General features: G+C 38.4%; 1 protein-coding gene across 12 annotated transcripts; it reads left to right on the top strand.

The window, feature by feature from the left end:
- Positions 1–1,302: 1,302 nt before the first annotated feature.
- On the top strand, positions 1,303–10,939 carry MTSSB (mitochondrially targeted single-stranded DNA binding protein). 12 transcript variants are annotated; one of them, XM_077359145.1, is made up of 8 exons: positions 1,303–1,595; positions 3,224–3,432; positions 3,728–3,824; positions 8,905–9,011; positions 9,130–9,338; positions 9,491–9,591; positions 10,480–10,539; positions 10,634–10,939. In XM_077359145.1, the coding sequence occupies exons 3-8, from the start codon at positions 3,755–3,757 to the stop codon at positions 10,648–10,650; spliced, it is 564 nt and encodes a 187-aa protein (XP_077215260.1). In that variant the 5' UTR covers positions 1,303–1,595; positions 3,224–3,432; positions 3,728–3,754; the 3' UTR covers positions 10,651–10,939. The 12 variants fall into 12 exon arrangements, with proteins under 12 accessions (XP_077215260.1, XP_077215261.1, XP_077215262.1 ...); XM_077359146.1 differs by having other exon boundaries at positions 3,224–3,362; XM_077359138.1 differs by having other exon boundaries at positions 1,304–1,595; positions 8,848–9,011.
- Positions 10,940–13,343: the final 2,404 nt, after the last annotated feature.

A 13,343-nucleotide genomic window follows, 5' to 3' on the forward strand; every position in this document is an offset into this window, starting at 1 on the left:
AATTCGTGGTCCATGACAAACTTGTCGCTTGCTTGGGTTATGATAGATGTTTCGCTTTCTCAAGCTAGGGCGACTTGGTGCCTGTTCGGGATTGGGGCAGAATTGGTGGACTTGGTGCTTGCTCAGCCTAGGGTAAACTTGGTGCTTGCTAGGGCGGGCATGGCACTTGGTGAGGCTAGGACGTACTCTGTGTTTGCTTGGGCTATGAAAGGGTCGTTGGACATCAATGATGATGTAGGGTTCGACGCGGTTCCTACGTCGAGATCATCAATGGAAGCTTTAAGGTCAAAGAAGTTCCACGGAAGTGACTAAAAAAATAATTGAGTGATCTATTTGGAGGAGCTCTATGCTGGGAAGGATATTACTGGAATTCTCTGTGCACATATTTTCATAAAAGTTGCCTTACTCGATTGATGGAGCAAAGCATATTCATACCCTATATGTTGTTTTACAATTCGTTCATTTTTTAAATTGATGTTTGTAGGGTTTTTTTTTGGTAAGTCGCAAATGATATGGCGTGTGTTATAAATAGGATTTATTTTCCCTTCTTTTTCCGTCGGCTCGCACAGAAAAATGACTTTCACCATCGGTGTATATACCAAAAAATGTCGGTGTAGGACTATTGGCAATTCAACCGTGCCTAAAGATTTTTACCGACATTTTCTATCAAACGTCGGTGTATATATATTTCTACGACATTTATTAACGTCGCAAAATTAATTTTTCTAATGCCGGAAATATCATCTACACCGACAGTTTATAAAAGCGTCAGTGTAGATTATTCATTCTCGGATGTTTTATTGACCGTCGGTAAGAGGACCATGGTGGTTGCAAATGATAAGAATTACCGATGGTTTATTGACCGTCGGTGTAATTACTGATGGCCACAACCATCGGTAAGACGACCATGGTGGTTGTAAATGATAAGAATTACTAGGGGTGCACATTAATCATTTAAAACTGAATTAACTGACCGAACCGATTTGGTGGTCAATTCGGTTCGGTTCCAGGGTGGGTCGGTTCGGTTTCGGTTTATGAAAATCTAAATTTCGGTTACGGTTTCGGTTACTGAAGGCAGAAAATGCGGTTTAACCTAAAACCGAAATTTCATCAAAGAAGTATAAATTTCGGTTTTCGGTATCGCTATCGGTTTTAGAAACCGAAATTAAGAATGCTTAACTTTGATATATCCACCCCCCTTTTCACTTAAAACAGGCTAAAGGGGTTGTCCCAAGTAAAAGTTCTGAGACTTACTTTTCAAAACCATTCAACTATTGTCGATTTTTCCTTTTCGTTTTTCCCTTTTCAGTTTTTCACCGTAGCAAATTAGCAAAGCAAAACCCAAAAGCTAGGGTTTTGTCTCCTCTAAACTAAGCCGCCTCTCCATCTCCGAGGTTCCGACTCCACGGCCTCCGCCTCATCTCCAACTCCCAGGCGTCCGGCGCCTCTCCATCTCCGACTCCGCGGAGACCCCATCTCCAGAGGAAAAGATTCTTTGCAGAAAATACCTTGATTTTCCAGTATTTTTTCAACTCTCTCTCTCTCTCTCTCTAAGATTAAATAGCAGAAAAGGATCTCTCTCCTCAAACAAATCGGTAATCTTTTAGACTTTTACACCTGTTCTTCTGTCAAACAAATCGAAAAATCTGTGTTTATGACCGGAGTCTAGGGTTCTAATTTTAGGATTTTGGTCTTCTTTGATGATGATTTCCAATTGCTTTTATTCAATATACATTTTTGTTAAAATTTCTGATAATCTTAAGCGTGGAGTAGAAATTTATAGGAAATGCAAATTTTGAAATTGATAGAATCTGATACTTTAGATGCCTTGAGAGTGAGACTGAAAGTATGAGTCGTCACTTATGGCGATTAAGTGTTCTGTCGTAAAGACCTATTTGCAGCCAATGAGGTTGATGTGGGGTGAGAGTGGAACTACTGTCCGGGTGTGGATTACAAAGGAGTGAATTGAATTTGCCAATGAGGGTGATGCATGGTTAATGAAGAGAGAATAAAAGGGATATCTGAAACGAAACACATTGTTGGATGGTATGAGGATCGGGCTGTTGTAATTTAGGGTTTTCTGATGAATGAGAGTTTTGCCTTTTCATTTTCAACCCTTCATTCATATTCAAGTTACGAAATAAGAAGGGAGATGATTTTCGCCCTCCGTAGGATAATGCACCCCCCTGTTAACGTTAATACCTTAAATCACGTTACCATCGGGGCGCATTATCCTAAATCGAGGCGGAAAAACCATCGCCCAATAAGAGCCGTCAAATGGAGGGGTATTTCTGTAATTTTAGATCTGTTCTGTTGTAACTTGTATCTAAAGCCAAAAAGGTAATCAAAACCCAAAACCCTACTTCTTGCTCTCTCTTGTTGCTTCGAGGTATACTCTCCTCTTTAGAACGTACAATCTTTACTCGATTTCATTATGTTCTTCTGATTTTGATCTGTTTCTTGCAAGCACCTTTTAACATTTTCCGTGTTTTTTTTTTTTTTCCTGGTTTTAAGATGAAATATGTGTTGATATATCTCTCGTTCGTGGGTTGTTTTCATGGTTAAATTGTTGGAGACGGACGCATACATTCTCATTTTTTAAAAGTACCATTTTAATCCATTTGGACACAAGGATTTTATAATCAAACTAAAATCTGGATTTTATAAGCTAAAAACTGGATTTTTCAATCTTGAAGGTTTACAATCCAGGTTTTAGCTTATAAAATCTAGGTTTTAGGTTCTAGAATCCAGGCAATCCTGGATTATAAAATCAAGAATCGAAACGGCCCCTCTTTAGATTTTATCAAGCTATTAATTCGAAACTGCTATTATTTTGGCTGCAATTTTTTGTTTTAATGGGAGGTGATTTCTATTTGGGGCTTGGGAATATATTGTTTGGAAGCATGTTTGATTTGTACTGGGCCGGTTGAAGAAGCGAAATTGGAAGATTAGAGGCAATGGGTTTGCTCAATTTTGCAATACTGTTAATCGTGAATTAAGTTATTTGAATTGTGGCTGCATTATGTTGGATTAGATCGAGTCTTTGAGCAACAGAGCTGATAAGTTGCTGTTCGATGAGATCCTTTTTTATTTTAAGCGGTGAGGAGCTAACAAGATGAAATCAACCGCCTTATGAGGATGTTTGTTTTAGCAATGACCACATTCCCTTGCCCCTATTCGGCTGTTTCAATGGCCTAAATACAAGCTCAATGCTGAATTCCAGGAATAGGAGGCACACACACATGCTGTGTGATGATAGATAGCCACACGACGGAGCTCTCGTTGTGGAGATATGATGGGCAGAGGCGGAGCACCAAGTTCGGGGACTTGTGCTGATTAGAAAGCCTTCTGTCTCGGCTCAGGTTAGACCCGACAAAGCTTAAGGTCGATAGAGTTGAAACTACCAACCATAAGTAACTTCAGACTAAAAATGTAATTATTTTGTCTTTCCCTTTTATTTATTTTCCCGATTTTTCCAGTATACTTCTTGAATTTCTCGAACTTTTACGTTGCCATTTTTTTTCCGAATAAAAATTTTGTAACTAATGCTCGATGGAATTTCTTCGCTCTATGTGGCTTTACTGATTTTACCACACTTGCTCAGGTTTTCAGTCGTCGTTACAAGAAACCAACGAGAGATATGAAGGAACCGAAAAAAAAAAAGACAAATTCATTTTGTTATTCATCACTCTCCTCGGTCTTGTTATTGATTTTTTTTTCTTTGCAGTTCATTCTCTATTAGAAACAATTGAACATGGGATTTGCACTGCGACTTGCCAAGTGTTTAAGGACGGCTCCCATGAGAACCAACTCTTCTTCCTTTGGTATTTTTTACGCCTTTTATTCATATGTTTACTTCTTCTTTCTCCCTTTTTTGGGTATTCATTACCTCGTAAAAGTTTTGCTGTGTTAGCTGGTAATATTTAATAGATGTTGCTTTGTCTTGGATCTATGTGGACATTTCTTTCTAAAGACTAGAAGGCCACCTTTGGATACCCACAAGATTTAGATTTGGATTTAGTTGATATTTTGAACTGGATCAGATCCTTAGATTTGTAAATCAGCTACAACAGTGCAAAAAATTCCGATTTTCAAATCTGTTCTGAGAGACGTTATTTGGAAATCAATGTTTGTGGCAACTTCCTTCCCCGTCGCTCCGGCGGCAGCGAGACGCCGAGACATCCCAACGTCGAGGAGCAGTGAGACATCCCATCCCTCTCCACCCCCCCCCCCCCACCCCCCCCCCCCCCCCCCCCTCTAAAAGACTGAACCATCTGCTGCATGGCAGGCACTCAAAGATGTTTCCATCCTACTGAGATTTCAGAGTGGGTTTATCAGGAGCTTTTTGCTTCCCATTTTATGCATTGTCATGCTACTAAAACAATGGCTCAAGTTTGTGTTTGAATTTTCTAAAGTTTTAGAGCTTCAGGACATTCTTTCTTTTTAAAGCTGATTTAGGGCTTCTACTCTAGGAAGACAAAGGGTTATGATTGATTGGGACTTAAGATGCATTTGTGGAGAATATTTTAAGACATGTTGCTTAAATTTTAAGATTATATTTGATGTTTCTGTTGTGCTTCACCAGATTTCATGGCGATACCATCAGTGGACCCCATTAGCTTTGTTTGACTGAAATTTTTGGTTTCTCACGATTTTTTGTTTTTTGTATTTTTCGCTCCATTCGTGGCACTTTAGAGTTTGTTTTAGTGGGAGTTATGCGAGTTCCATCTTTATGCATTATTGTGCACTAAAACATGACGACAAGTTGAGTTTTGAATTTTAGAAAGTTTTGGGAGCTTTAAGGGTTTTCCCTTGAAGTTGATCTAGGTCTTTTAGGTTAGAAAGTCTTAGGGATAGGATTGAGTAGTTTTAGTTCAATTTGAAGAGGCTATTTTTAGATTTTCCTATAATTTTGGTATTAGACCTAACATTTTTCTATTGATAGAGGTTTGTCACCGTGTTATCAGGATGATGTTGCCAGTAGACTCCATTAGTTTTTTGGACTTTCTCATCCTTTTTTTTAAAATTTTGGATTGTTAAATTATCCAAGCCCCTGTCCAACCCTTGGTCACATTCAAACCAATTTAAAATTCCCTTTCCTCCTGTCAAGGTTACCAAATCCATTAGTCCCTGAGGTTGAGATTCTCAAAATCTGGCTCCTAAAATCCCCCCTCCCTCCTCCAAGATCAAAGCTTCCAAAGACCTGCCGGTCGAAGAATTTATCAGGTAAAGCATTCACAGATCCAGCTATCAGATCAAATCTTTAAAATCCGTAAAGTCAATCAGACCACACAGCCAAGTTTCGATTTAAGTACATCAAGCAATCCTTTCGATCAAATAGCACCAAGTGATCAATCAAATCCGGCAATCAGGTCATTTCAAATTCCTCAACTGACCAGTCAAATCTCTTCAAGAAGATCCCCTGACTGGATCGGCCAAATCTTTCGATCAAGCAATTGAATCTTCCAACCAAATTCAACAATCAAGTCAAAATCCTCCTCAGGATGTGGTACAAATATTACTCCTTTCGTCAAATCTCCTGGTCAGGGTGCAAATATTACTCCTACCAGTCTCTTCAATCATATCTTGGACAGGGTACAAATTTTACTCTTGTCCAAGCCACTCCGCCTGCACTGAGTGCTAGAAATGCATCCCTTTTTCATCAATTCCTTGGATAGGGTACAAATATTACTCTTTCCGAGCCTACTCCGCCTCCACTGGTGCTAGGAAGGCATCCCCCAATCAATCTTCGTGGCAGGGTACAAATATTACTCCTCCCCAAATCCCTTGGACAGGGTACCATATTACTCCTAGGTTCCCGGGACGAGGCACAGATATTACTCCTTCCCATCCTTTCGGACAGGGTGCAATTATTACACCTCCTAATTCAACCTTTTGGCCTGGGTACAAATATTACTCCTGCCGAACTGCCGGGATAGGGTACAAATATGCTCCTTCCCATTCTTCCGGACAGGGTACAAATAACACTCCTTCCGGTCATACCTCTTGGTCAGGGTACAAATAATATTCCCCAGTCTTTTCCACCATTTCTTGAGCAGGGTACAAATATTACTTTTGTCCAAGCCACTTCACCTGCACTGGGTGCCAAAAAGGCATCCCTTCCATCATTTCTTGGATAGGGTACAAATATTACTTCTTTTGAGCCACTCTGCCAAGAGTTCTCTCAGGACCCATCTAGCTGCTTAGTCTTTAACTCCTCAAAAGTTTAATTGTCAGCGAGAGAGGATGTCACTTCTACAGTGTTATTCAATTATTTCCTTTTTTCCTTTTCATGTTCCCTGTATTTATGCTTTGAGTTTTGACGTTCTCTCTCATTGAGCCCTGGCCCCTTTTAATAAAATTTTATTGCTGTTTAGAGAAAAATGAATATATCCAACGATCCACATTCAAAGGGGAAAAAATCTACTTATCCTGTATACTCTGAATTTGATGGAAGACTCTAATGGTTCACTACAAAACCCATCGTGGTTCATTCTCACTTTAATGGAGGGATAACAATTCATCCACAACACTTATCATGGTTGTTACAATGCCGAAAGAGGCGACATCCATTCATCTCATCATGTCCTGCAAATGGATGGTAAACAAAATATAGCTAATGGTTATCATTTGAAGGAAAATAAGTATACTTATCATATCATCTTTTGACTTTGATGGAGAACTATGATACAGGAGAGTTTTGTGTCATGGTTCATTTGTACAAGTCATCATGGATGGGCCATACCTAGAGGACCTTGAATCGATGATGGGCCATACCTAAAGGAACTTGAATCGATGAATCTCTTAGTTAATGTCTTGAAAAGAATATAGCCAATTGTCCACATACAAACGAAAAGTTTACTCCTTCAAAATGGAATCGTAGATGTTAATAGTTTGTAATTGTCACATGATGTTGACTATGCACCTCCTTGGGGGTTTAATGCTTAGGATCCTAAGTTGCAAATATCATTTTTGAGAATTTCTCGACAAGGGAAATTCTTGGGATATTTTTTTTGTTTTGTTTCTTCCGGTATATATCGGGGAAAAAAAGATAAAAATAAACTTATTTAAAGGGCAATGATAAATTCGCACCCCCTGGCCTGTAAGGATAATTCGCACCCCTTTATACGTTAGAAAGCGTTAAAGTCTGCTGCATACCGTCCTTTAAAGGGGTGCGAATTATCTTACAGTGGGGTGCTGATTTATTATTAAGAAAAAAACATCATAAAATATTGCGATGTTATCGCGGTAAATGATTAAAATGAAAATATCACTGTATTTTTTAAAATCTCAGCATTATTTCATGATCGTGTCATTTTATCCAAATGTCGCGATAAAATTGCGATATTTTGAAAATGTTGGACATATCTGTGACATCTTCGATTTATTTTCTTGGGCCACCTGGATCTAGGTTGCCTCTTGGGGTTACTGGGTCTCTTGTGAATGAGGCTGGTAATTATTGTCTTTGGAGGCTTATTTTGCTATGTTATCATTTTTTATCTCTAGATGATTTCATCTTCAGGATATACTTGATCCATTTATGGAGCGTGCAGTAACCCTGGTTTCTAGTTTTAGCTTATGCTCCATTTCATGTGACGTTGGGACTAGACTTGGTATATCATGTAGGGTTTTCTTTTATCAATTGTTTTTTGTGGTTGTCATGAATTAATTAACATATCACCTTGCCATTAAAAAAAAAACATATTAGTATATTACCTTTCAAAAAATTAAAATAAAAAAATGAATAACCGTTTATGTATCTTAAGATTGTCTTTCCATAAACAATATATTATAGTGCCATTGCCATTTTGTGGAAAGGTGCATTTATAAATTGCCATTTTGTGGAGAGGTGCAATTATAACTTAATTTCTTATTTCTAATGTATGTCCTGTTCCTAGTGGTGATTATAATTTACAAATTTTCCCTTATATGTCTAAAACTACCAATGAGGACATAAATTTGTATCGTAAGCTTGATATCGAGTTTGTCTAAAGTTTTCTTTGTTGTAGAAGATGGTTGTATTAATTATATATTATCATTCCATTGCCACTTTGTTTCCTAAGATGTATGTATTAAATTTCTCAATTTGGTGGCAATTGTATTGTATTTAGCCACTGGGTGCGTTGGATGGATATGCAGCAATGGTTATAAAAAGGGATCCTTAACTTGGTTGAATTGCCAAATTGGATTTGGATACAACGAAAATTTGGCATTGAAAAGACAAAAGTGGAAACACTTGTGATGGAAATTCCTGGGCTCTAAAAGGTTTCCTAAACGTAAATTTCCATGGAAGGAAAAACAATCTACTTTGACGTCATTGTATTCTGGATGAATCATAAAAATTAGATGTTTATGAGTTTATCTATTGTGGATGTTATCTAGTTAGGGTGTTTCAAGGGGATACAAGGTGCAGAATCTAATATGTTTGGGGTGATTAACTTTTAGCTATTCTTTAACATGGGATGACTTTGAAGCTCTTATTTGGAAGTGGAATTGTAACTGGGGTTTGTTGTGAACTTGTGAATAGTTGATCTTAGTTGGTTATCTTACATTTCATTTACTATTCTCAGTTGATTTCTATGGTATAGACTCAGCTATTTGCGTTGTTTCCTGCTTCAAAAAGGCACAAGAGTGCACTTGTATTGTTTTTACCACTGAAAACTAAAACACCTGAATGTTAATTGAGAAGGTTCGGTTCCGGCACACATTTTGTAAATGATTTAGAGATATGTTAATGCACATTTTGCTGTTACCTTGTGGGCCTTATGAAAAATATAGACGGTGTGTAGGTTCTATATTCAGGAATGCAAGTCTTGGTTGATAAATGGGCATGTTTAACATCTGTAGGCCTTCACAGAGGTTCACAATTGTGGCACTCAACCATGTCATTTGATGATTATGAAGGGACCAATCCAGAAATAGAGGACGATAATTTTATTACGAACAAGAAAGAGTTGGAGCCACAAGGTGTAGACCCAAAAAAGGGTTGGGGTTTTCGCGGGGTGCATAAGGTATTATCACTAGTTTTAAACTTGGAAAATACTCGTTCTATATATTATGCTATGTAACCTCTAATATTCTTTCTAAGTAAGAAGTTTATGCTATTAATTCTTTTGATTTGCATATTAGGCTATTATTTGTGGCAAGATTGGGCAAGTTCCGGTGCAAAAAATCTTGAGGAATGGGCGGACTGTGACCATCTTTACCGTTGGAACTGGGGGAATGTATGACCAAAGAATTGTAGGAGCAGAGCACTTGCCCAGACCAGCTCAGTGGCACCGAATTGCTGTTCATAATGAACACCTCGGGGCATATGCTGTTCAACAACTTGTAAAGAAGTATGTGTTGATTGCTCTACAAAACTGAATTTTGCACACACTACCTTTTGGGGGAGAGTTCACCCAAATATGTACAATAGTGGTTATTAGGTTCTGTTTCTTGCCAATTATGTTGTTGGTAGTTGACATCCTCTTCTCGTGCCTCTGTTCAGCTCATCAGTTTTTGTTGAGGGGGACATCGAAACAAGAGTCTACAATGACAGCATAGGTGGCCAAGTTAAAAATATTCCTGAGATATGCGTACGCCGTGATGGTATGTTAACTATGTACCTTTTAAGCCATCCTTTTTTTCCATATAAGGGTATTCATTGCAATAAAAATCATCACCCTGTGATAAGTTTGTTTTATGGTATTTTGACTTGCCCCTGTCATCAACTGTATTTATATTAACAACATGCCATGACAATACCGCTCCTTCTATTTTCATAAATAACTGGAAATTTTAAAGCACCTTCTTAGTGCACATAATCTCGGCTATTTGATTGTTCCTAGATTTTAATTTTATCATTTTGATAATTGATACTAATACAGTGCTTTTGTAGTATGGCGGGAGCCTCGTGTACTGGGCTGCCCGTTTTTATTGTTCCAATTCAGTGGGATATTTAGGTTTTAGATCTATGTGTGGTGTTTTATATTTTCAGTCATTTGAACTTTCTCATAGGCTATAGTTAAATGCCCAAGTTATGCTGAATCTGTTCACTGTTTGTATTCTAAATTTTTTTTTTTGAATGACTATTCTAAATTTATTGTAACATTGGTTTGAGTTTTACACACTTTGACTAAAGGCTTTTGAAGAACATTGCATGAATTGTGTTTTATATTTTTAGTCATCGGAACTTTCTCATAGGCTAGAGTTCAATGGAAACGTTATGCTGAATCTGTTCGATGGAAATTTCCCTTTGTTTCACCATCCAAATACTAATAAAATAAAGTTAGATAGTGCTCAACTAATCATTTTTTGCAATGAAACTATTTAGGGTTCTTAGCATGGTCATTTTTGCATTCTACTTGTAATGGCTGTGGGTTTACTAGATTGCTTGGAAGTTCAGTCAAACATGGTCTGAAACCTTCTTGCCTTAAACTGGAATTTAATGGGTTTTCACTTTTCAACTCACTACCTTCTTGTGGTCACCTACGACAGGCAAGATTCGTCTGATAAAAACTGGGGAAGGCGTCGGCAACATTTCCTTGGATGATCTGAGTAAACTTTATCTCCCCTCTTGTACTAATCATTTATAACATCCTTAGATCATTATTCCCATGGTAATTCTAATGCATTCAACTGTTGCTGGCAGAGGATGGATTACTGTAAATCGAGCTCGATACAGGAAAGGGATGCCAACACTATTCCGACCCATTATTTAAAACCCAAGGATAGAGTTGGGGAAACAAATAGGAGCAGGACAAAACTTTGTAGTGCACCCAACGCGCATGCTGCTATTGGTGGAAGCATGACGGGATCCATCCAATGGTAAGGGACACCCTATCCCTTTGTTTTGGTTTTTTTGTATTGTTCTCATATGTTGCACCGATGGGTTTGTGAAATACAATTTTGGCCGCTGCGTCTGAACCACATACAATTGTGGTACTTGTTTTGTTTACTTAGCCTGATTTTTGTAAAATGCTCTCCAATGAATGTGCATGTGCTCCTCTCTTTTAGGCCAAACCATTCTCTTAAAACATATTACAACTCCGTTTTTGCTCAATTGCCCTCAAACACACCGCTCAAACAGGGTGTGAACTTCACCTGTCCAGATTGTCAAGCATAAACCATAACTCCGTAATTATGTACCTTATCATCCAATTGAGCCATTGATCCTATGGAAGTCTGAATGATTGATGAGATCATCTTTGATGAAGAGCCATTTGAAACCAGATGAGATTACAAGCTTGAGGCCTTCCAACTCCCATCTGTTCTGCATGTGTGGTTGAATGGTTACTCAGCACAACTAAATTGGTAGTATCCTACAGCTCTGTATTCAACCAATTAAGGTCAGATAATTTATGTTGGATAGAGAGCTATAGAAGGATACTACCAATTTAAGCTGTGCTGAGTATCCATTCAAGCATATATGCAGAACAGATTGGACTGTTGGAAGGCCCGACCCGAGATAGTATGTAGGGTAGGGTTTTGGAAAACCCGACCCGTCCGACCTGAGTTGCAACTACAGTTTCTGTGCCTTTCACAAATGTTGATGAAATGAAAGAGAAGGACGTGGGTATTTATTTAACAAAAAAGAACAAATGTGTTTGAGCCAAAAAGATCTTAAAGATTGAGATGTGTTTCATTGATTTTATACGGTGTTTTGTAAATGAATATCTAACCTATGCTACTTCATTACCGACTCAACGGGAAATGTTGTTTCTGAGTTGATGGAATCTGGCAGTCCAAATGCACTTAGATTTTTGTCCTACGGAAATGTTGCAGGATTGTGCGCCTACTTATTGCCCCCCCATGGTGGCATTTGGCCTAGATAAACTCAACATATTTTGGCCACAGAGAGAGCTACAAATGGAGTGGGCCATAGGAAAAATAAATCACACTAATGGAATGATCATAACTAAGAGACCGAACAACGACTTCCATTTTCTCCAAAATCAATTTCAAGGTCTTGTTTGTAGATTTGGCCCGTCCATTAGCTTGGGCGTAATATGGAGTTGAGCTGACAATCTCCTTAGCAAAAGTGACCACTAACTCAGTGATCTTGTTTTGATGATTCCAAACACAAGTGATTAAGTGGTACTAATTTTGTTTGTTGCTTAAGTGTTTAGATTTTAGCAAAGTACCAAAGTCAAGGAATCATGGATCAAGTCTAAGGCAATCATGAAGATCAAGTGAGCCGAAGGAAAGATGAGGAGATCCATGATGAAGATCATGACTTGAAGATTGGAGATTAACTTTAAAGATTCATGTCAAAGTCTTGTGATAGATTGATAAATCTAATTCTCTAAATAATCTCATGGGTACCTAAAAGGGTCCCAAATAATATAATCTAACAAGGAGCTCAAAGCCTAAGTGCCAAAGTGAGCTTAAATGTGAAAAGCATCAAGTTGGCACTTGCATGGTTGGCCACAGTCAATGATCTTATAGATAATGGGTCAAGACAAATTTCAAATATTTTGAAAATATTTTTAAAAGATAATATGCTCTCTTATGTTTCCATAGAGCACAAGAACGCCGAAGTCCGATACCAAGCGAGGGAGATATGAATTTTATAAGATGACTACGTAAATTTGGAAAAAAATTAGAATATGTCTAGTGGCCAGTCGGCCAGGCAAGCCGACCTGAGCGGCCATCTGAGGATTGGTGGCCAGCCTCCAGCCGCAAACTGTGTTTTTATATAGGCCTAGCAGTTGGTTGAAACTAGCTGTTTATAGCTTTTGGGGGAGCCATGGAATAACTAGTTTTGTGCAGTTTGCCTGTATAAGGGTGTTCTAACCCCTTGGATGGTATTAAATAGTGATTAACACCCCAAAACGTGATTGGATGGTATTAAATAATGATTAACACCATTGTGCCTCAAAGTGGTGAACCTTGTAGGGATTAGACCTTATGCTTCTGTCTGTATATTCTTTGAGAGTGGAAACTTGTAGCGAGTGATCTTGTTGTATTTGCCATGTTAGAGGCTTTGTATTTTTCATCTTCGTTACATTGTACTTGGAAAGTATTTGGAGACGCGGAGCCAATGCTGAAGGCGAGTGTTGGGAGACGCGGAGCCATCTCCGTCGGCAAGTGGTGAGGCGCGGAGCCACTTCGTTGTAATCGGTTTGATTTTCACCATTAAGAAGATCCAGTACCTGCTCCGTTTGGTTGCCGGGTTTTTTTCTTTTCCTGGGATTTATGTGGGTAAAGGTAGGAGACAAAGGAGGGGACAAGCATTAATTAGAGAAAGATATTATGATGAGTGGAGAGAGAGGGTAGAGAGATAAAGAGAGACCACCATTTTCAAGACAAGATTTTGCTGATGTCAACAAGAAAAAGCTGATGTGACCACTAAATATTCT

The sequence above is a fragment of the Tasmannia lanceolata genome, unplaced genomic scaffold (assembly GCF_043159265.1).
Source record: "Tasmannia lanceolata isolate RefF3 unplaced genomic scaffold, GAP_Taslan_0.1 ptg000018l, whole genome shotgun sequence".
NCBI classification, from domain to species: Eukaryota; Viridiplantae; Streptophyta; class Magnoliopsida; order Canellales; family Winteraceae; genus Tasmannia; species Tasmannia lanceolata.